The 24,766-nt window shown below is 47.4% G+C and overlaps 1 protein-coding gene across 7 annotated transcripts in view; it reads right to left on the bottom strand.

Annotated features, from left to right (window-relative positions):
* DDR1 (discoidin domain receptor tyrosine kinase 1) overlaps positions 1-24,766 on the bottom strand; it is a 106,599-nt gene that overhangs the window by 28,508 nt on the left and 53,325 nt on the right. For all 7 annotated transcript variants that reach the window (XM_083424891.1, XM_083424894.1, XM_083424895.1 and 4 more), the window contains exons 2-6: positions 6,690-6,815; positions 3,650-3,752; positions 2,161-2,389; positions 824-971; positions 290-392 (exon numbers count right to left, since the gene is read on the bottom strand). In XM_083424891.1, coding sequence (XP_083281017.1) covers positions 290-392; positions 824-971; positions 2,161-2,389; positions 3,650-3,752; positions 6,690-6,768 — 662 coding nt within the window. In that variant the 5' untranslated portion in view covers positions 6,769-6,815. The remainder of the gene's footprint in view (positions 1-289; positions 393-823; positions 972-2,160; positions 2,390-3,649; positions 3,753-6,689; positions 6,816-24,766) is intronic.

Below are 24,766 nucleotides of genomic sequence, written 5' to 3'. Positions count from 1 at the left end.
TGGCCATTGGCCACGCTAGTAAGGGCTGATGGGAGTTGTAGTCAAAAACATCAGACGACCAGCAGGTTGAGAGAAAGCTGGCCGGTCTAAAATAACCCAGTGAATTGGCAGGTGATGAAATCTTCAGATAACCAGACGCATCATGTGATGTCTGCAGCTGTCATGTGACTAACCTGGTCATCTGAACCCACCCTTTGAAGCTGAAGTTTCAGGCTGGGATTGCCGTGCTTTTAGGGCCACCCAAGCACAGAATTCAACAACAGGGGGGCGGGGATGTTCACTCACTCACTTGCTGACGCTGTGCCCATCGTAAGTGGAGTCATTCAGGTAGACCGGTTCTGGAACTAGAGGCATGACCTGGCCGAGAGGAGCCGTGTACGACTGAAGTCCATCTGGTGGAAGGAAACAAACACATTCAGAAGAAGACCTCAAGCTCCTGATCCTCAGGAGGATCAAACTTCACATGCAGCAAAGGCTTTTGGGTATGTGGAGCAAACCCCAAGGGCATGCGTACAGAGAAGGGGTGAGGAAAACAGGAACATACGAAAGAGCCTTCTGTTGAGTCAGACGGTTGGTCTATCTAGCCTAATACCATCAAACCTGATGCTGTCCAGGTATTTTCCTTGACCTATAACTCCCATCAAGCCTGGTCAAAGGGTTGGGATGATGGGAGTTGTAGTCCAAAAACATCTAGGGGGACTCAAGGTTGGGGAAGGTGGCTCTAACCACCACATCGCACCGGCTCTGCATATGCAGGTGAGTGCAGGAAAAGAGCTGGACCGTGTTGCTGCGTAAAGGACAAAAAAATAATCAGCTGGCTCACCTTTCCAGATGCAGCCATAGAGCTCCACGCGCAGGCAGACACTCATGACTCGGTCCGCACGTGGGTAGAAGCGGACGTAACGGGCAATAACCGGGGGGCCCAGGTCCTTCAGCACCACTTCTTCTGTATTTTCATTACCCGAAATCACCTAAGGGGCAGGAAGTTAGTTTTATGTCATTGCTTGGGAACCTGCACAGGCAATGGCAATTCTGAGCTTTGGCATTTGAATAAAGACATTGGTGGAGTTTTTAAAGCCACAGATGGGCAACCTGTGGCCTTCCAGGTGCTGCTGAACTCAGACTTCCATCAGCCCAATCCATCAGGGATGACAAAAGCTATACAGTGATACCTCGGGTTACATACGCTTCAGGTTACAGACTCCGCTAACCCAGAAATAATGCTTCAGGTTAAGAACTTTGCTTCAGAATGAGAACAGAAATCGTGCTCCAGCAGCAGCAGGAGGCCCCATTAGCTAAAGTGGTGCTTCAGGTTAAGAACAGTTTCAGGTTAAGAACAGATCTCCGGAACGAATTAAGTACTTAACCCGAGGTGCCACTGTAGTCCAGAAACAACTGGAGGGAGTCACACTAGCCATCTCTGGTTTAGGCAGCGTACGGTGCATTGTCAGGACTATAACTGGGAAGTAGCGCATAAGCAAAGAGATCGGCCTACCATACTAGGAAAGATCCTCTCTATTTACAGTGGTACCATCAAACACCTGGAACCTCCTTTCCCTTGGCAACTACTTTAAGTGCTTCTCTAAACGTTTCAAACTCTGCCCTAAAACAACGGTAAGGTTGCCTGGCAATTAAGATTATTTTATGAAAATCCATCTAATTTCGATCATTGAAAAATGAAATGTTTACCTATATTTTTAAAAATACAGAATAATAGGTAAAGGTAAAGGGACCCCTTACATTATCTACTTGCACTTTGATGTGCTTTCAAACTGCTAGGTTGGCAGGAGCAGGGACCGAGCAACTGGAGCTCACCCCGTCACGGGGATTCGAACCGCCAACCTTCTGATCAGCAAGTCCTAGGCTCTGTGGTTTAACCCACAGTGCCACCCGCGTCCCTAATGAATAATAAAGCCTCTGCCATAATAAAGCCTCTGCAATTCACCAAATCTACGCCACCATACAAATTTACCCCATATATGTGATTCCACATTTTGTAGCCGTCCACTAATATTTCTTTAAGCAATGATATCGCAACTTAGCCTAACATTTGATCTCATGAGTGGAATCTGTGAATGCCACGCCTTCTGCTAGCCCCACCTCTCCGCCTCCCATTGGCTGCCTTCACCTGCGCTCACTTTAGCTCCACCCCTCGCTTACCTCGTTGCCCCACCGGTCCCGCCAAGGCATCCAGCGGTGCCCGTCCCGGCTGTAGTGTAGCCGGTAGGAGCGGGCAAACTCTTTGCCGTGACCGCTCGCATGGCGACCCTGCGTGCCCACCAAGGTTAAGAAGTGCAGCCGCCGCAGGTCTATCTCCAAGTACTCCGCATCGTTAGGGTAGACGGGTCCTGCAGGGCACCAGGCTCCATCTCCCTCGCTCAACGCCAACCTGGAGAGCAAGAAAAGGGAGGAGACAGAAAGGTGGATATGTTAACGAACCTGTATTTGGGCAGGGGTAGATTTCACAAATCACATTTAAGTCTCCCTAGCACCTCTTGCAAGGGACGCGGGTGGCGCTGTGGGTTCAACCACAGAGCCTAGGAAGGTCGGCAGTTCGAATCCCTGTGACGGGGTGAACTCCCGTTGCTCGGTCCCTGCTCCTGCCAACCTAGCAGTTCAAAAGCACGTCAAAGTGCAAGTAGATAAATAGGTACCACTCCAGCGGGAAGGTAAACAGCATTTCCGTGCGCTGCTCTGGTTTGCCAGAAGCAGCTTAGTCATGCTGGCCACATGACCTGGAAGCTGTACGCCTGCTCCCTTGGTCAATAAAGCGAGATGAGCGCCGCAACCCCAGAATCGGCCACAACTGCACGTAATGGTCTGGGGTCCCTTTATCTTTACCTAGCACCTCTTGCATGCTATTTTTCTCACACACCAGGTTGAGCAGACCACCCCCATCCCTCCTTGGATGGATGTCCACAACGTTGAGCTGAAGGAATAAGAGGACAATAGAAAGACTATGCCAAAGGGAGTTGGGGTAGGAACACGGCCCTATTTCACACTACTCTTTATAGGGAAGGCGTCCAAGAACGACAGTCGTACTGGACGGTGCCGCGCTTGTTCACGTGGAAGGACATGTGGGAGGCCTAAAAGGCCTTGGCCCAGTATACCTGAAGGAGCATCTCCACCCCCATCATCCAGCCCGGACACTGAGGTCCAGCTTTGAGGGCCTCCTGGCGGTTCCCTCCCTGAGAGAAGCAAAGCTACCGGGAACCAGGCAGAGGGCCTTCTCGGTAGTGGCGCCCACCCTGTGGAACTCCCTCCCACCAGATGTCAAAGAGATAAACAACTACCTGACATTTAGAAGACATCTGAAGGCAGCCCTGTTCTGGGAATTTTTTAATGTGTGACATTTTAATGTATTTTTAATCTTTGTTGGAAGAGTAGCTGGGGAAACTCAGCCAGATGGGCGGGGTACAACTATATTTTATTATTATTATTATTATTATTATTATTATTATTATTATTATTGAGCTTGGGGCGGGCATCCTATCTTACTGAACAGCGTGAACAGTCCTTTCCAGCTGACCTGGTCAAAAGACCTTCGTCAGGTCTACGAGGGCGGTGTACTGTGTACAACTGCGATGTATTGTACAACTGGAAGGGGGGAAAGCAAGTTGCAACTTTACATTTCAAAGGCCATCGTCACCTGCTGTGTTTGGCGGCCGTCGAGTCGGACCACGAGCTGGAGGCGGAGAGGGCCTCATCCGGGATGGTGCGATCCTGCATGCCCAATGCATAGCGACACTTAGCTGCAAAGGGGGAAGGAAGCGAGAGAATAGAGAGCAAAGATTACCCCTTTGCATTATACACACCCCTCTGCGAAAATTATGAGCTACTAATACTGGCCTGATCCGCATAACATCAATTATAGTATGTCACATTGAAACCAAGGGGTTGCAAGTTAACCTAGGATGGGATGCTTTTAATGAGACTTGAGAACATAAGAGGAACTCTGCCAGATCAGGACAAAGGGACCCATCTATACCAGAATCCGTTTTATGAGACAAGAGAAAGGAAAACCTCTTCCTGTCCACTTTCTCTACACCATGCACAATCATATTGCCTTCTTAACATGTCCCCTCTTATTACCAGGCCTGACATCACCAGAAGGCAGGCTTGGGTGGATACTGATGCCCAAAGGCACTGAAGAACGCAGGCCTTGGGACTCCATTTTGAAAATGGGGGTGGGGGGCGGGAAAAGATGGCCACCACCATAAAAACATGGCAGCCACATTCTAGCACCATCCTGTGTTGAATTAAGCTGTTCTCTCAGTCTATATTCTCAGCTTATCCTGTGTATCATGGGAATATGCCCTGATGGGGAAAAAGTGAGACTTATATCTGAGTAAACTGTCACAGGGTTGAGCCCTGTATATCGAAACTCATTTTGTCTGTCTGTTTGCTACCAGGCCTGTTTCAAGGTGCTTGTGTTAATCCACAAAGCCCTAAACAACTTGGGCTCAAAGTACCTTAGGGACTGCCTGTTTCTGTATGCTCCATCTCAGTCACTGAGATCCTCTGAGGTGTCAAGCCTCACTAGGGATCAAGCCTTTAGTGTGGCAGGCCCTGCACTGTGCAATTTCTTTCTGAAAAATCCAAGAATCAGACAAACATAAGGCTACTGCCCTACCTGGGACACAGGTGGCGCTGTGGTCTAAACTCTAAACCACTAAGCCTCTTGGGCTTGCCGATCGAAAGGTCGCGGTTTGAATCCCCACAATGGAGTGAGCTCCCATTGCTCTGTCCCAACTTCCTGCCAACCAAGCAGTTTGAAAGCACGCCAGTGAAAGTAGATGAATAGGTACTGCTGCGGCAGGAAGGTAAACGGCATTTCCGTGCGCTCTGGTTTCCATCACGGTGCCCCGTTGTGCCAGAAGCGGTTTCCGGCCACATGACCCGGAAAGCTGTCTATGGAGAAACGCCGGCTCCCTCAGCCTGAAAGTGAGATGAGCGCCGCACCCCCATAGTCCCCTTTGACTGGAATTAACCGTCCAGGGGTCCTTTACCTTTTTTACCATTTTTACTATCCTACCCACAAAAAGCAGAACACTTAGTACTGGATGTCAACGACTTCCACCAGAGGGTGCTCTAATTTCACACACAAGAGATGGACACTTTTTAAAATAAAACCAAGGATGTCCTTTCTAGAGACACACTAAGTTTTAACATTCCGTTAATGTTCTGCAAGCTTTCAGCTCAATGTTCCGTTGTCTGGAACACTTTGTGATACTCTGGAATTCAGCCAAAAGAGCAAATTCCATGCTGGGGTGATTAGGGAAGACAGAGAGAATAAAACTGCCAGCATCATAATGCTGCCCTTCATATGTTATATATGAGGCAGTCCCATTTTGGAATCCTATATGCTGTGCTGACGCTCCATTTCAAACGGGAAATCACAGGGTCGGTGAAAGGGTAAGCAAACCAAAATAATAAGGCTGGACTGAAGAACAGGCTGGCCAGCTCCCAAGAGACTGTGATCTACTCACAGAGTCATAAACTGGCAGTGATCTACCCCCTTTTTTTTGTCCAGGTCAAAGTCCAGACCCAAAGTCTGGGGGGCACAGGGGGCTGTTTTTTCAGGGGAGCCAAAGTTGTTTAGCTTCTTTGTGGGGAGCCAGTGATCTACCACAGACGTCTAGTGATCTACTGGTAGATCACGATCTACCTGTTGCACGTGCCTGGGCTAAAGCACTTGGGGATTTTTAGTTTACCAAAAAAAATATATTAAAAAATATGATATGTTAGACATTGATAATATTATGAAGGGTGTGGAGAAAACGGCTAGAGGTTCTTTTTTAATTTCTTAAATCTCCTCTGGTGATGCTAGAATTTTGGGGTACAGAATGAAACAGATAATTCAGAACAGACAATAACAGCAAGGAAAACTTCCTTGCATAACGTAGAATCCACTGCTGCAAGATGTGATAGTGAAGCTTATTTCATGGGCAGAGAGGATGGGGAATCTTTGAGCCTTCAGATGTCATTGGACTACAACTGCTGTCCATTTGCCAGGCTGGCTGGGGCCGATAGGAACTGGATTCCAACAACATCTGGAGGGCCACAGGTTCCCCACTCCTGACCTGCAGGAAACAGATATATGATAGATAGATGAGAGAGAGAGATTATCCTTACGAGTGGAACCTGCAGCAAAATGTTGCAGTGTGGAGTGCTCCTATTCACTGTTCTATTCGGTCAGCCATGCCCTTCTCTGAGATACTTCATTCCGTCTCCCCCCACCCCTCAACATTCCATGGCCACTGAGGGTGCTCATTCCCCATTAGGCTGCTTCCAGAGCTTTCGCCTCCCTCTTGTGTCCAAAGATGGCGCCATTTTGGTTTCATGAGCAACCAACGACTCTCACATTTGTGCATCGGTAACAAGATAGAAGCATCGGACAAAACTATCCTGGGGATTAACCAACGTAGAAGAAAGACCCACCGGGTGGCAGTTTGGCAATAGCCCCCTAAAAACCTTGGCCTAAGTTCCTTTTCCCTTGCTTCGCTCTCACATCTTATACTTGGCCTTGCCCTCCGCCCAACCTCCATATCTCCATCACTTCTGCCCAATAAAATCCCGTGAGCTCGGTGCTCCTTCCGCACCACATTTCAGCACCTCACGAAGGAACCCTCCAGTTTCCCGCTCCTCAACCAACAGGCCACAGCCTATCTCACCTGGATCCAACTCACCTGGATCAAAGTGCTCTTCCAACTCCGAGGCACCGAGGGACGCCGAGAGCAGCAAGCAAAGCGCTGCGAGCCCCACCATGCTCTCTGGGCTCTGCGATGATTACACCGACAGTTGAGTCTTCATGCCTTGTTTGCGAAAAAAGTAGATAACAGCAGTTAACCACATGCAGGTCTCGCACAGAGTACAACACCAAGGTGACTCAACATGAATAGAAAACCCTCCTGTTCCGGGGGTCAGACACTTTCTCTGTGCTAGTGAATAGCACACATTCCATGCTCAGGAGTCACCAGCATCCTGCCATTGTCCTGGCTTCCCTATTCAGGCCAGAAGTGGACTGGCGCTGACACACTGACAGCAGCAAAACACGTGATTGTCGCAGGCAGAAAGGCCAGATGCCAAATTTGTGGTTGAGCGAACTCGGTGCATTTGGGAGACCCCAAGGCTGATTTACAGGAATGAGTGTTTGACCAGACTAAAAAATAAATAAATAAAGTAACTCAGTTGGTGACTAGGTCAGCTATTGAGGAGACATGTTCCAATGGGGTCAAACAATGCCACTATTTATTAGAACTGGCCATTGTTCATTGCGAATGAGCAGTACGCTACCCAATCGCTCCTGTTTCACTCTGCAAGAGAAACAAAACGAGAAGCCACAATTAAGCTTGGCTTTGTGTGATGTCCAAATCCAGACTCATCGGGTGGCACTGAGTTTCCCTTAGAGGAGACCCACTGAAATGAATGAACCTAACTTAGCTATAACCGTTAATTTCAATGAGCCTGCTCTAAGTAAAGGTAAAGGACCCCTGGAGTCCAATCAAAGGCGACTATGGGGTTGAGGCGCTCATCTCGCTTTCAGGCCGAGGGAGCCGGCGTTTGTCCACAGACAGCTTTCTGGGTCAAGTAGCCAGCAAGACCAAACTGCTACTGGCGCAACGAGATACCGTGACAGAAACCAGAGCTCACCTTCCTGCCACAGCGGTACCTATTTATCTACTTGCACTGGCGTGCTTTCAAACTGATAGGTTGGCAGAAGCTGGGACAGAGCAACAGGAGCTCACCCCATCGTGGGATTCAAACCGCCGACCTTCTGATCGGCAGGCCCAAGAGGCTCAGTGGTTTAGACCACAGAGCCACCCGTGTAAAACCTAGCTGAATGTACCTAGCAAGCCATGATTCATAAGCCAATGACGAACCATGGTTTAAGGGAGGGTTGGCTGGTGCCCATTGGGACAGGTAAAGTGGCTAGAGGACAGGCAGGAGCCAACTAATTCTAGGTGTGTCCCTGTTGAGTTCTACAAATGCAACACTGAGACTACAGAGGAGGAAGCTGGCAGCTAGTACCACCCCCTGGAGGAGTTGTAAGTAAAAAGGCAAGCAAGTGGGGGACTGGCTGAGGTCAGAGTGATATTGGTTATTATCTTGGAGCTTCCAGGGCAGACCAAGGAGACACGTTTGTAATAAAAATAATAATAAGTTATTTATATTCCGCCCTCCCCATCCGAAGCCTGGGAGGTATAATTACAGAAATGAAACATGCAAAATAGCGGCTATAAAATGGCAAAGGGCCAAAGCAGGTATTGCAAGCAAATGAATAATTTTAAGTCCCAATTGTTGCTTTGATTATGAAAAGCAATTCTGGGGAGAAGGCAGCACTTAGCTCTGTCTCCACCTGCCATTTTCCCCACTCTGTATTTGCAAGGGTAAGTATATGCCTGGAACCCAAGATGAGAGGAAGTGTTTCGTGAGGCAACTGGGTTTTTTCTTTTTCTTCAATTGCATTTATATACTGCCTTTCTCCCATTTCCCAAGTCAGCCTTGGGCTCCCAGGTGGATATTCCCCCAGGTACTGGCTAGGCCCAGACCTGTACTTAGCTTCAGCAAGGCTTCCACACAATGTGTCTTTTCCAGAATATGCGCAGGAAGAAGGAAATGGCCCTCAGGCCTCTCCCCAGGCAACACTCCCTTCTCCAGACCATAAACCCCACGGCCTCCCCACTCTCCATCCTCATCTCTGCTCTAAACGGGCCCTTCCCCCACCCACAGCCACCAACAAAGCTACCGTATTTTTCGCCCTATAGGACGCACCGGCCCATAGGACGCACCTAGTTTCTTCGGGGGGAAATCAAGGGAAAAAATTTTATTCCCCCCCCCCCCCACGTTTACGCAGCCATCCCCAAGCTAGAAGAGGGAGACGAAGCTTGCTTCTCTCCCCCCCCCTCCCCCGCCAGCCTCCAGATCAGGTCGGGGAATAGCGGGGTGGCGGCGCTCCCCCTCCCCGCTATCCCCCGAGCTTGTGGGGCTGGCAGGGGGGAGAAGCAAGCTTGCTTCTCCGCCCCCCCCCCCCCGCCAGCCTCCAGACCAGGTCGAGGAATAGCGGGGTGGCGGCGCTGCGCCTCCCTGCTGTCCCCCGAGCTTTTGGGCTGCAGGCTGCTGCCCGCAAGCCTTGCAAGCCCGCGGGACCTCCCGCCGGGCTTGCAAGGCTTGCGGATAGCTTCCTGAAGCCTGGAGAGCGAGAGGGGTCGGTGCGCACTGACCCCTCTCGCTCTCCAGGCTTCAGTGAAAGCCTGCATTCACCCCATAGGACACACACACATTTCCCCTTCATTTTTGGAGGGGGGAAAGTGCGTCCTATAGGGCGAAAAATACGGTATTTTCCCATAAACAAAGTTGTCATTGGGATTCAGAAACACACCTTTTTGCTAGTAATATCTAGTTTTGTGCTAATAGTGCAGAGCAAGAGGAACCTGCAGAAAACTGGAGAGGAAAGAGCCCCCCCCCCATGTGCTGTCAGATGCAATTAAGCAATGAAATTAAAACACTGAACCAGTATCTACCCGACAGCAGCCTCAGATTATTTGATAATAGTTGACCGTAGTCATTAAAGGACGGTCCATTGACAACATTTGATTCATCCATCAACTGGTGGGCACCCCAACCCTATTGATTTACGTCATGAGCAGTTTAAAGGTACTTGAGTAATACAACTGGACCTCTGCCAGAGGCCCTGATCAAGCCGTTTCAACGTCAAAGTGATGACAAACAAAATAAAATGAGGCAAAGCGGGGAACTCCAGTTCAGGGTGCCAGCCAGTCAGCCAGGCCCCATTCCAGGATACTTCATTCCATTCCCATTCCACCGGGTTATCTGTCTTTTTCTTCTTCTTATCAATGACTTTCTGTGGACACTTAGCATGCTCAGTCTTCAATGGTCCCATCCTGAGGTAGCTTCTTTCTCCCTAAATATTTATTGAACTTCTTGGGGTCTGTTTCTACACCTCCCCACCCCATCACTGCTCTATCTATCTATCTAATCTATCTATCTATCTATCTGAATCAAAATTCAAATATATCTGAATAGGCATTTCTGGGCTCTGTGCACCTCAGCCCCCAGAGGGCAGTTCGAAACACTTGCTTCAGAACCAATATTTCTACACAATTTGTATGGCATTTTCATCTGACTAGCCTAGTCATGCATTTGGGTGCAGGCCAGGTAATTCCCACAAAATGGGAACCTTCTTTCTCAGGAAAAGAATCACCTCTGGAGGGAGAAGGATCCAGATTGCGAAAGGTTTAAGGCAAAGAATTAACACACACACACACACACACACACGCACACACACAGATTTTACCACCCCTGGTCATTATTTCTTAAAGTAATCAGCCCCTCAATTTTAAGTCCTCAGCGCTATGGCATCCATACAGGCCTGAGGCTGTCATTGCTTTGAATTACAGACTTAGCAGATTCAGGTCGTGCAATTATGGCTGACTGGGAGGTCTCACGCAACAAACCCACCCACCCAAAATACAGACTTTTCGCAATAAGGGGAAGGGGAATCATAGAATCATAGAGTTGGAAGAGACCACAAGGGCCATTGAGTCCAACCCCCTGCCAAGTAGGAAACACCATCTGAGCACTCCTGACATATGGTTGTCAAGCCTCTGCTTAAAGACCTCCAAAGAAGGAGACTCCACCACACTCCTTGGCAGCAAATTCCACTGTCGAACAGCTCTTACTGTCAGGAAGTTCTTCCTAACGTTTAGGTGGAATCTTCTTTCTTGTAGTTTGGATCCATTGCTCCGTGTCCGCTTCTCTGGAGCAGCAGAAAACAACCTTTCTCCCTCCTCTATGTGACATCCTTTTATATATTTGAACATGGCTATCATATCACCCCTTCACCTCCTCTTCTCCAGGCTAAACATGCCCAGCTCCCTTAGCCGTTCCTCATAAGGCATCGTTTCCAGGCCTTTCACCATTTTGGTTGCCCTCCTCTGGACGCGTTCCAGTTTGTCAGTGTCCTTCTTGAACTGTGTTGCCCAGAACTGGACACAGTACTCCAGGTGAGGTCTAACCAGAGAAGAATACAGTGGCACTATTACGGGAAAGGCAGCAAGACACACGGCCCATTGACACTTGCTCTGACGCAACATCATCTAACCTCCCCACACACAAAAAAGAATAAATTGGAATGAACAGTCGTCTAATCTCTGCAAATGAATCAGGAAGAATGCTCAATAAACAAACCATCCTGAAGCACCATCAGTACCTCTGTTTCTGGAAACGCATTCTCCCCAAAATGTGTGGGCAACTGGCTCAAAGGCAGAGGCCAAAACATTTCCAGTTAATGAGTGACTCAAATTGCTTAATAATCAGAGTATGCACACTCTGCAAGACACGGGGCATTTCAAAGAACGTTCCTTCATAAGACGTTCTCATATTGTGAGGGGGAAATGTTCCAAATAAACACTCCACTAACTTGGCGCAGCTTCCCTAAGAAACAGTCGCAGAAACCCAAATCTGTTTCCTAGGAACCCAGGCCACACTCCCCCCCCCCCCGCTGTTTCTTGACCAATAGGTTGGGGGTGGTGGGTGAAGTGGGGGTGAAAGGGCTGTAGGCCAGCTGCTCCCACAATCCTTTGCTGGAATGTCCCAACAGCTGCCTTGATCTAAGGCTAGTAAACAGCAGCTGACAGGCCGTGGGGCAAGGGGGTGCCAAAGCGAAAGGGAAAAGGGGGATGAATCAAGGCATTGATCAGGGACACCCCCCTTCGGATGGAGGAGGAGGAGGAATCCCATATCTAGTAGGAGAGTCGGAGAAACTGCCACACTCCAGGGCCGGGAAATTTTCAGGCCTTCGACAACGACTGCTCCCTCTAAAAGATGGACCTATTATAGTACACAGTAGGGCAGATGTTTGCATGCAGAAGGTCTCAGAGCTGGGGGGGGGGGGGGAGATCCTGCCCCAAACCCTGGAGAGCAAATACCAGTCAATATAGACAAATCTGGGTTAGTAAGGCAAATAGTTTGAACTGGTTGGGCCAGATGAGCTTCAGGGATCCTTCCAGCTCTACAATTCTATGGGACGTCTCCCATGGGTACAGATCAGGAGGGGGTTGAGGGGCTATGGAAAATTTGGGGTGCCACCCCAGCCAAGAAGCCACCCACATGTTCTGTTTCCCTCGGGTTAAACTGACATCTGCCATTCTTGTTGTTTTTAATGCAGCCCCAGTATTTTATTTGGAAATGTGGTTTATAAACATTAGTGTTCCCATATTTCAAAAAGTGAAAATCCAGACACAAAAGTTGTTGAGGTTTTCTTCTTTCTGGCCAAAGTCGTTAAGCATCTCATTTTTATTTTTATTTTGCAAAATCTCAAATAATAATAATAATAATAATAATAATAAAGTTTTTGAGCAATTTTCAAGGAACTTTGGCAAAATCTAGACTTCTGACATGGGCTGCCATATGTCCGGATTTCCCCCAGACATTTCAGCAATTTCTGCCTGGACACTGCTTCCGACTGCCGTACTCCGACTATGTCCAGGAAATTCTGGGCATATGGCGACCCTAATAAGCATGCAAACAAATAACAAATGATCCCGGGTATGCAATGGTATCAAGCAGTGATGGAGATGCACTCATCCCATGTACAAAAAATGCTTTCCTTTAGTGTTGTTTGGGTCTATTTAAAGCAGGGGTGTATTGCTGGACTTCAACTTCCATCGTCCTTTACTATGTTGGCTGGAGCTGATGGGAGCTGGAAGCAAACATCTGGGAGCCACAGGTTCTTCACTCCAGATTTCAGAGGAAGCAGGAGGCAGAACACTGTCCTTAATGTGATTCTTCTCTGGAGAACCTATAACACTGAAAGCTGTAATTCAGCAACCCCAACAAAGGCCTTTAAAAATCCTGTCAGCTCTGAAGCTCACTGGTTGAAGTTTGGGCTAGAAACTATCACTGTGCCCAACCTAATCTACCTCACAGGGTTGTTGTGAGGCTAAATTGCAAGGGTGAGGGAGAGAAAATCTGGACTTATACGTATCCTAAATGAAAGGTAGGAAAGAAATATGAATAATACAGTCGTACCTTGGTTTTCGAATTTAATCCGTTCCAGGAGTCTATTCGACTCCCGGAACAGTTCAAAAACCAAGGCGCAGCTTATGATTGGCTGCAGGAGCATCCTGCAGCCAATTGGAAGCCGCGCCAGATGTTCAGCTTCCGAAAATTGTTTGGAAACCGGAACAATCAGTTTTGGGTTTCAATTGCTCAGGAACCGAAACGTCCAAGTTCAAAGGCGTTCGGCTTCTGAGGTTCCACTGTAGTAATATTAATAATGTTTTTAAAACAGTGTAAAAGCTGTGAATATGTCCAAGAGCAGGTTGGAGAAGAGGTAGAACACTGTTGTTGTTGTTGTTGTTGTTGTTGATGATGATGATTCTATTATATCATCATCATTATTACTGATAAGCAGGGGGAAATTGAACCGTGCAGAGAAACCACAAATACCATTTTTTTGCTCTATAGGACGCACCGGACCATAGGAGGGGGAGAACGGGGGGGGGATTCTCCCCTTCTCTGCTCAGCACCCTTTCAGCGAAGCGGCAGGAGAAACGGAGCCCTTTCCATTTCTCCTCCCGCTTCGCTGAAGGGGCGCTGCACAGAGAGGGAAAACTGTGCAGCGCCTCTCCAGCGAAGCGAAGCCTGGAGAGCAAGAGGGATCGGTGTGCACCAACCCCTCCCGCTCTCCAGGCTTCAGGCGGCCATCCGCAAGCCTTCGGAGCGCAGCGGGAACTCTCGCTGCACTCCAAAGGCTTGCGGATAGCTGCCTGAAGCCCCTTGAGCGCAGCGGAAAGTTCGCGCTGTGCTGCAGGGGCTTCAGGCTTCTCCTTTTTAGCCGCGGGGCTGGGGCGGGGGAAGCCCGAGCTTCCCCCGACCCCAGAACAGGTCAGGGAGCGATGGTCCCTTCTCCCTCCTGGGGAAAAGCCCGCAAGAGCCGCGCGAAGCTTGTGTGCAGCTCTTGGGGGCTTTTCCTGCCTGCCTCCCCCCTGCATTCGCTCCATAGGACGCACAGGCTTTCCCCCTTAGTTTTTAAGAAGGGAAAAGTGCGTCCTATGGAGCGCAAAATACGGTATATACCCAAGAGCAGGCCACTGAACTTTTGCTATGAGTCTCCCACCAACCCGCCACTGAAATGTACTTAAACCTAAAATGGTGGCCTTGGGCTGAACTCTAAACATTAAAAACATGTTATGGGGCTAAACTCTGGCTCATATTAAGCCTCAGAGGGATTAAAGGGACGTCCGTCAGATAATAAATTGGGGTGCTGCTGCTGCTGCTGTCCCTTGCCCCCCCCACTCCACCCCCAGCTCCTGTCAGCAGCTGAGGGTGTCCTCATGTCGCCCAGCTGGTTTTTAACCCCCTGCAACCCAGATATCTCCCAGGGCCTCCTGGAGAAAGAAAGAAAGAAAAAACCGCAAAATGCGCTGAAGGGGTAAGGAAGGCAAGGAATCCCAGCTATGTAGGCAAGAATGCCCGGCAGCTGGGATCCCAGTGCCAGCCCAGCTTAACTGGCCTGCTGTGGAAAGCTGCAAAGCTCTGTGGATGCCCTACAGTCCTGACTCCCTGCCAGCAGAGAATTAACCATTATATTAAACAGGCTATAGAGCCGGACGTCATCGTGGGTCCCTGCTCAAGGGAAACGATCGAAGGCTGCGACAGAGGCCGAGATCCTTTAACCTCTGGTTTTATTTATTAAATTTATGCCCCACTCTTCCGCCTTCCATGCTCCCCCACCCACCCCAAAAAGGCTGCCTGTCTCTTTCTTAGGGATGGGGGAGAGATTTGATTCAGCTTGCACGTCCCTAGGCATTCGTAGACCAAACACAAAGGTACCTCTGGTTATGAACTTAATTCGTTCCAGAGGTCTGTTCTTAACCTGAAACCGTTCTTAACCTGAGGTACTACTTTAGCTAATGGGGCCTCCCGGTGCCGCCACACAATTTCCGTTCTCATCCTGAGGTAAAGTTCTTAACCCGAGGCACTACTGCCAGGTTAGTGGAGTCTGTAACCTGAAGAGTTTGTAACCTGAGGGGTTTGTAACCCGAGGTACCACTGTACTTTAAAATTGGCACTTCCCTGAATTATTATTATTATTTTATTTACACCCCACCCATCTGGCTGCATTGCCCCACCAAGTATAGTGTCCAGCTGCATTAACACGTAGAAAAATGCATACACTGTACTATTTATTTCTACTGTACTATTTATTTGTTTGTTCACTCGTTTTCAGAAGGCCTTTAAAGAAAGAATTCGGCAAACCGGTGTGGAATTTTCACAAGGCCTTAAAAAAATATATTGCAAACCGATGTGGAAGTGCGGTAAGCTAAACACTGGAAAAACGAGAAGCTGAGAAGAACCAAAATTGACAGAACCACACAACCCTCCTCCTCCTCCTCCTTCCTCCAGAGCAGCAACTTTCCAAATCGTCTCAGAGTCACACGTGCTAAGGGTGAGAGTGAGCAAAACTGTCTCCGGACCCCAGCTTGGGCAGAATGTGACTTGCATTCCAAGAAAGTTTTAAATGCAGACCAGCTGAATGGTCCATTCGGCAAGCCCTTATTGTTCCACATCCACAGCCAGGCTATTAAAAAGTATGGGGGGGGGGCATCCTTTCATTTTGAACAATGGAGTGGTCGGCTGGGGGACAATCAGCTTTCCCTACCATTTTTTTCACTCTGGACTGATGACAGTGGTACCTTGGTTCTCAAACTAAATCTGTTCCGGAAGTCGGTTCCAAAACCAAAGCGTTACAAAACCAGGGTGCGCTTTTCCATAGAAAGTAATGCAAAACGGATTAATCTGTTTAAAAACAACCCCTAAAACAGCAATTTAACATGAATTTTACTATCTAACGATACCATTGATCCATAAATGAAAGCAATAAACAATGTACTGCAGTCACACAATCAATCGGTCGGTAGCTGAACTGGGTTCACACAGCCAAAAAAAACAAAACAAAGAGCCACAAAAGCAAAAACGCAAAATAAACAGCAAAATCAGACAGACCTCAGCGTAACACTCAAAACGGAGCACATTCAGCTTCTGAAAAAAGTTCGCAAACCAGAACACGTACTTCCGAGTTTGCAGGGTTTGGGTTCCACATTGTTTGAGAACCAAGGCGTTTGAGAACCAAGGTACCACTGTCCGTTCTAGAGACTGCTGGTCCAAGAAAGAAGGCAGTTTCGCACTCCTCCAAACCCAACTCTTTGCATTTTACTTTTTTTTTGTAAAATGCCAAGTTCTTAGATATGCTGAACTTGCTGAGAGAATGAAAATGCTTGTCTCCTCTCCAATATTCACACACAAAAACCTCCACTTAACATAACTCACCACTCCCTTTCTAGACTTTTGCCCTTCAGCTTTCACACATACAGAGAGAAGCCAATCTCTAGCAACAGGCTTAACTGCATAAGCAAACAACATTCCCCAGAAGGAAAACAAGGATGGATGAAAGAATTAAGCAAGGCTATGAAAATACCCCTTATAGCAAAAAGGTCAGATCATTTTCTAGCAAAAATGAATCAGGAAGGGGTGCATTCAGAAGGACAGATGCAAGCCACACATTTCAGAAGCTCGCAACTGCTGGAATGTCAAGTCACATGCAATTCCCAGCTGCAAAGTTCAGATTCCATTGTGGGATTCCGCATTTCACCATGAAACACAAAGTCAGGTATTGTGAACAGCTCAGATTTCCGTTCCTAAAACCACAGATTTGCACCCAGAAACTTGAAGCACCCAGGACTCACGACAATTCACCTACATTTCAATTTTTAATTCACCCATTTATTTGAAGGCGGGGAAAGCTGTTCCTTTCAAATTTCAAAATTTGCTAGCTTTGATATCATCAGCACATGCAACCAGGTTATGGCTCGCAGGTAACAAATGTGATGCTCTGCACATGTTTCCAGACTCCAGCCATCAGCCCCAGACAACGTAGTTAATGTTCAGAGATTATGAGAGTTGTAGTCCATACCAGCAGGACACGGGTGGCACTGTGGGTTAAACCACAGAGCCTAGGACTTGCCGATCAGAAGGTCGGTGGTTTGAATCCCCGCGACGGGGTGAGCTCCCGTTGCTCGGTCCCTGCTCCTGCCAACCTAGCAATTTGAAAGCACATCAAAGTGCAAGTAGATAAATAGGTACCTCTCCGGCGGGAAGGTAAACGGCGTTTCCGTGTGCTGTTCTGGTTCACCAGACTGCTGGCCACATGACCCGGAAGCTGTACGCCAGCTCTCTCGGACAATAAAGCGAGATGAGCGCTGCAACCCCAGAGTCGGCCATGACTGGACCTAATGGTCAGGGGTCCCTTTACCTTTACCTTTTAGTCCACACCAGAAGAGGATACCATGTCTGTTATCCCCAATCTCCACCGTTTATGAACATGTGAAAAAGCATTAGTCCCAATATAGATGCTTGGAGGACACACACACACATATTGTGAATCTGATAATAATGATAAATAACAATAATATACAGGTTAGTGTTCAAGTCACAGGAGACGGGCCTGTACGAAAGTTGTCAATCTTAACTGCTATATGGTACTTCAAGACTGTCACTATCTTCCAGTGAGATTCAGCCACATCCTGGCAAATTCAGGTTGCAAAATTATAATGGATTGGGAGGCCTCACATAACAAACCCGCTTGCCCCAAAGAACGGACTTTTTGCAATAAGGAAAGTGGCGGGGGGGAGTGTGAGATAACACCTGCTTTGATGCAATGTCATCTAACCTCCCTGTAAGCAAATCAGAATAAATCTGGAGGTGCTCTTCAATACTAACCCCCCCCCCAAATGCCTGTCCCAGGACACTTTTGGGTAGTCTCCTTCTGTTCCTTGCAGTGCAGCAAGGTCAACCAGGATTCAGCCAGTGAATACTTAAAAAAAAAAAACTGAGCTGTAAGTGAATTGGAAATTATGACATGATATCTCATGATCCGGCCTCATGAAAGCATCCGCCAATCAGCATTTAGATGCTCATATGTATCATCTGTTTAATTAGATCGCCCTTTCCATCCAATTCTTTCATCTTCTCTTCATTTGGTTTGATAAATGCTCCTAAGAACTTGGCTCACGGCGCAAATTGTAAAACCCAGAGGAGAAGCAATCCATTTCATTCCAATATATGGGGTCTGAGCCAGCTACACTTGAGCAGTACAAATTATACTGCAGTGCAGTAAGTCCCATTTGCTGTTTGAAATGTTCTTGGTGTAAAAATGTATTTGTGTTGGTGGCTCTTTCTGCTTTATTAGCGGGTGGTGATGTTGGCTAAACCGCTGAGCCTCTTGGGCTTGCTGATCAGAAGGTTGGCGGTTTGAATCCCCGTTACGGGGTAAGCTCCCATTGCTCTGTCCCAGCTCCTGCCAACCTAGCAGTTCAAAAGCACACCAGCGCAAGTAGATAAATAGGTACCATTGTGGCAGGAAGGTAAACGGCGTTTCTGTGCGCTCTGGCTTCTGTCACGGTGTCTTGTTGTACCAGAAGCAGTTTAGTCCTGCTGGCCACATGACCCGGAAAACTGTCTGTGGACAAATGCCAGCTCCCTTGGCCTGAAAGCAAGATGAGCACCGCAACCCCAGTCTGGGGTCCTTTATCTTTTTTTATCTTTATCTTTATTAGTCGCCCTGCGATGCTTGCCCAATGCTACCACACTATTGCTGTCTGGAAAAGCTACATCACAACAAAAGCAGGACAACTAAAATAAAAACCCACAGCATTTGCGGTATGAATAGTGGGAGGATTTCAGCAGGAAGCTACAGGACATGCACTGACTGGAAATGAAGCTGTGAGACCACCCCAACTTTTAACACCTGCAGAAAACTTTTCGATTCCATCGGTCTTAGACAGGCAATTAAGAACACATCCACCGTAGCTATATGATTTCTCTGATTTTAACTTACTGGTTTTGTATCATACAGTTTCGTGTACTGCTTTGACAGCTTGTGAATTAGCAGTATTAATTTTTTAAAAAATAAATAAATAAATAAAACGTTTGTAGGCACAAATAATACAGAACGAGGGGTCGTGTATAACCACCCTGACAGCATCGAGTGCACAAAGCATAATAAAAAGGAGGAGCTCAAATCTAGAATACTGGGTTGAATGAGTGAATAATAACTGTATATCAGATAGTTCCCCTGTGGTCAGTTTCCATTCAAGATCCTTTGCCTTTTGAATGGCGGTTAGTAACAGTAGCACATCATGCACATAAGCAGGGAGGACGGCCTGCTGAGGGTCTGAAGGACCCTGCCCTTGCTTCTTTCCGCCTGGCTTGCAGCTGCTTTTAAATTGTTTTTAAATTTTTCTATGTTTTAAATGAGACCATCTCAGCTGTGAGCCCTGGAAGACCTGCACTCTGCCTTGCTGGCCTTTTCCCATCTGGCCTGGGAAAGTGGAGTGCTGACTGACTCCAGCTACAAAAGCTGAGGGTGTTGAACAGATTCTTGGGCTGGAGTATTGTTTACGGGGGATTGAGAGAGGTTGTTGCTGTTATTGATATTATTGTTGTATCTTTAGTTTTAGATCTTATGATGTACGTGGAAATTATTTCCATTTGGTTGTGTGCTTTTTGGTGTCTTTTATTTATCGTTTATGACTTCTGTTAGGTTTGTAATTATGTACAGCAGTACCTCGGGTTGCAAACACCTCAGGTTACAAACACTTCAGGTTATAGACTCCGCTAACCCAGAAGTAGTACCTCGGGTTAAGAACTTTACCTCAGGATGAGAACAGAAATCGTGTGGCGGCAGCAGGAGGCCCCATTAGTTAAACTGGTACCTCAGGTTAAGAACAGTTTCAGGTTAAGAACGGACCTCCAGAATGAATTAAGTTCGTAACCAGAGGTACCACTGTAAATCTTGTCATGTTTCAACTATGGAAAGGTTGCATACAAATAAAATGATGATGATGATGATGATGATGATGAGAACCTAAGAGCCCTGCAGGAACAGGCAAGGGACTCATCTTGTCCAGCATTCTGTTCTCACAGTGGCCAACCAGATGCCTGTGGGAAACCAGCAAGCAGGATTCGAACACAAAACCTGTGGTTTCCAGCAACTGGTATTCAGAAGCATCACTGCCTCCAACTGTGGGCGCAGAGCGCAGCCATTATGGCTGGTAGCCATCGACAGTCCTCTCCTCCATTAATTTGTCTAATCCTCTTTAAATAAGATTTTATTAAGGCTTCCCATAATCCACTTTTTAAATCACCTAGGTCGGCAGCTCTCACTGCATCCCGTAACAATGAGTTCCATAGTTCAACTAGGTAAAGGTAAAGGTAAAGGGACCCCTGACCATTAGGTCCAGTCGTGACCGACTTTGGGGTTGCGGCGCTCATCTCGCTTTACTGGCTGAGGGAGCCGGCGTACAGCTTCCGGGTCATGTGGCCAGCAGGACTAAGCCGCTTCTGGTGAAACAGAGCAGTGCACGGAAACACCGTTTACCTTCCTGCAGGAGCGGTACCTATTTATCTACTTGCACTTTGACGTGCTTTTGAACTGCTAGGTTGGCAGGAGCAGAGATCGAGCAACGGGAGCTCACCCCGTCGCGGGGATTCGAACCGCCGACCTTCTAATCGGCAAGCCCTAGGCTCTGTGGTTTAACCCACAGCGCCACCTGTGTCCCTTATAGTTCAACTACGTGCTGCATAAAGAAGTCCCGTATTTTTCCGTGTATAAGACTCTGTCTGGGGACTCCAAATTAAGAAAAGTTGTTGAGGTTTTTATGCCGAAAATCACTGCCACTAGCACGCGTCCCAAAAGCCACCTATCGTCTGTCCCCACACCAGCAGAAGATGCCAATTGCCCGCCCTGTTGCCGCGGAGACACCCAATCAACACCAGCCCTTGCCGCAGCCAACAATAACACACCAAATTTCACCCCATGCACTATCGGTGTATAAGACGACCCCCAATTTTAAACATGATTTTTTAATTTAAAAAACCACGTCTTATACAGGGAAAATTAAGGTTCTTTCTGTTTTGGTAAGGGTGCTGAGAGTTGTTAGGAGACTGCCGTCCTGCTTTGGTTTTCAGAATGGCTGAACAACCAGTCCTTCTTCACAGGGAACTCTGGGCCTCATAACAACTCTCTTAGCAAACTACAGATCCCAGAATTCTTAGGGGGGAATGTCATGACTCTTTCAAGTGCTTTAAACGCATTGGTGTGAATGCGGCCTCGGTTTCTGGAGCGACACATCCATAAATAATTTTGTGTTCTTGAAACGTGACATTGGTAGCATCGTTTCCGCCTCGTGTAAACAGCAACAGAGAGTGCTGCGTCCAACAAAGTTCCACTCAGAGCAACACGCCCTCCAATATCCCGCGGATCAAATTCGGGACGCCTCGGGCGAGAGCACGAAACCCAAAAAAAAACCTGAGGGCCTTTTGTTCTGGCGCTCCGGCCAGCTGAATGGCGCCAAAGTGCCAGACCAAAAATCGGGACATGACTGGTTAGACGCAGGGTGGGTAAAAAATCAATGATTTTTTTTAAAAAAAAATCTAAAAAACCAGATTTTTTAATTTTAAATTGGATTATTTGGATTTAAATTAGATTTAAAAGGTAAAGGGACCGCTGACTGTTAAGTCCAGTCATGGACAACTCTGAGGTTGTGGCGCTCATCTCGCTTTACTGGCCGAGGGAGCCGACGTTTGTCCGCAGACAGTTTTTCCAGGTCATGTGGCCAGCATGACTAAGCTGCTTCTGGAGAACCAGAGCAGTGCGCGGAAATGCCGTTTACCTTCCCGCCGGAGTAGTATCTATTTATCTACTTGCACTGGCGTGCTTTCAAACTGCTAGGTTGGCAGGAGCTGGGACAGAGCAATAGGAGCTCACCCTATCGCAGGGATTCAAACCACTGACCTTCCGATCGGCAAGCCCTAGGCTCAGTGGTTTAGACCACAGCGCCACCCGCGTCCCATTTAAATTAGATTATTTTGATTTAAATTTGATTTTTAAAAGAAAATGCTTCTGGAGGAAAAAATCTTCTAAAGATAATTTTCTGTTTAAGTTACATTATAGTCCAAAGGCTATTCATCGGGAAATCCTATAAGGATTTGTTTTAAGTTTTTCATGTGTGCTAAAACTCAGTCTAAGTTTTGTTTTTGTTTTTTTAAGTTTAACCACATCAGTTAACAAACATGGATACATATGCTATAATGTTATTGCTTTAGTTAAATAAATTGTTATTAAGGAAATGATTATTTTTCTCCTTCCAATAAAGTGCAGCAGAAAAGTTGTCCAAATATAAACAGTTAACTTATTAAACCTCACAATAATTTCATAATTATCTGTCTATGTATTTCCAATAGCATAACCAAATCAGTAATTTTTGATATAACTGTAAAAACTACTCTGAAAATTTATTATTCCAAAAATGAAACCTTCATCTGGTTGTAAATATTAAGATTATACAGTGGTACCTCTGGTTAAGAACTTAATTCGTTCCGGAGGTCCGTTCTTAACCTGAAACTGTTCTTAACCTGAAGCACCACTTTAGCTAATGGGGCCTCCTGCTGCCGCTGGGCCGCAATTTCTATTCTCATCCTGAAACAAAGTTCTTAACCCGAGGTACTATTTCTGGGTTAGCAGAGTCTGTAACCTGAAGCGTCTGTAACCAGAGGTACCACTGTACCAGCAAGAATGAGTCTTTCTGTTAAAAAATAATAATAATTTAAATCAAGTCTTACTGACTAGTGAATTAAATCGTGATTTAAATTGATTTGATTTAAATCAAATCCACCCTGGTTAGACCCAGTGCAATTAATGGGCCTACGTTAGTTGTGTTCATTACTTTCAACGGGTCTACTCTTGGGTATGACTAAGACCACTGCTGTTCCCTGGAGATCAGTTTTAGAAAAGAAAAGCAATTCGGAATAAGGGGCTCCATGTGGGATTACGTGACTTCTGTGTCACCGCCCAGCAATGCTCCCTTCTAATTATAGGGTGGCCTTTGCTGCCCTATAACGAAGGTAGCCCCAGCCTCCTGTTTATTAGTAACTCCCTTTCTGGACTGCCCAGAATTTCACACCGTGACGCTGTCTAGCTTCAAATAGGGGAAGGGGTCGGATTAGGGGCCTAGATGTGGACTCACGCCATCAATAAAGCTTGAGAGATAAAGCCCACAGGAAACAATTCCTTCCCCCCATGGATCTCTCCACCTGTTCGCCTTGACATATCCCTGTCGAGAATTTGAAATGTAATTCATGCAACAACAGAAAGCAAAAGCCCCCACTAGCCCTGCACAAAATACCCACATTTTGCAGCTGAATGTTAACAGCGAGTGGGGATAATAGTACAATGGTACCTCGGGTTACATACGCTTCAGGTTACAGACTCCGCTAACCCAGAAATAGTACCTTGGGTTAAGAACTTTGCTTCAGGATGAGAACAGAAATTGCGTGGCGGTAGGCCCCCATTAGCTAAAGTGGTGCTTCAGGTTAAGAACAGTTTCAGGTTAAGAACAGACCTCTGGAAGGAATTAAGTACTTAACCCGAGGTACCACTGTACAATTATTTAGGATTGCTCAAAGCACTTCACATATCTCAGGGCTCAGCTAGACACAATGGCGGGAACCGTATTTGCTTGACAGCCCTGCTCATGTTTTCAAAGCAGGTGGGGGGTGGCTAATTTTAGCATCTATAAGGGCACGCGAGCGAGGGGAACGAAACCCTTCTCTGCCTCGCTTTACCTCACCAAAATCCTCTGCCTGCCTCTTTCCCCTCCTGCTTTTTTGCCAGTCTGCCTCTCGTACTGGAAATGAGCTGAGAAGGGAAATTAAGGCTGCGGGAGGGAAGTTTAGCTCCCCCTTTACCCGTTCATCCCTTTCAATGCTAAAATCCGACCCTCGCAACTCTACCTTTTACAAAGCAAATGGCAACTGCCGTCCTGTCTGGTCAGTGGCGTAGCGTGGGTTGTCAGCACCCGGGGCAAGGCAAGTAATTTGCGCCCCTTAACCCGTGGATTTGCGCCCCCTAACCCGTGGATTTGCAACCCCTAACCTGTGGATTTGCGTCCCCTAACCCTAACCCCCAGATGTTGCGCCCGGTGCGGCCGGCCCCCCCTGCACCCCCCACGCTACGCCACTGTGTCCGGTGGCCTTCCCTAAGCCCTGAAACAGCCACTGTAGGGTAGTGGTTAGAGCAGCGGTCAGCAAACTTTTTCAGCAGAGGGCCGGTCCACTGTCCCTCAGACCTTGTGTGGGGCTGGACTATAGTCTGAAAAGGGGGGGAAATGAACGAATTCCTATGACCCACAAATAACCCAGAGATGCATTTTAAATAAAAGGACACATTCCACTCATGTAAAAACACACTGATTCCCGGACCGTCCGCGGGCCGGATTTAGAAGGCAATTGGGCCAAATCTGGCCCCCAGGCCTTAATTTGCCTACCCATGGGTTAGGGCCTGGGTTCAAACTCCCACCCAGCCATGAAGCTCACTAATCCCCATCTCTCAGCCGAACCTAACTCCTAAGACTGTTGTGAGGAGTCGAAGACTCCTGTACACCACCTTCAGCTGTTTGGGGGAAAGATACATGTAGATGTAAATAAATGCTACTGCAGTCATACCTCGGAAGTCGAACGGAATCCATTCCAGAAGTCCATTAGACTTCCAAAACGTTCAGAAACCAAGGCACGGTTGGAAGGGTAGAGCAAGGGTTAAGCACCCATATACTCCGCTTCTCCCTTGCAAATGCCAGCACAGGATTCGGGCATCTAATAAAGAGAATATTTTAAAATTGCAGAC

The sequence above is a fragment of the Podarcis tiliguerta genome, assembly GCF_965153285.1.
Source record: "Podarcis tiliguerta genome assembly, chromosome: 2".
In the NCBI taxonomy this organism is placed as follows: Eukaryota; Metazoa; Chordata; class Lepidosauria; order Squamata; family Lacertidae; genus Podarcis; species Podarcis tiliguerta.
Note: the sequence above shows the minus strand (reverse complement) of the source record. Positions and strands in the feature narration are given on the sequence as shown.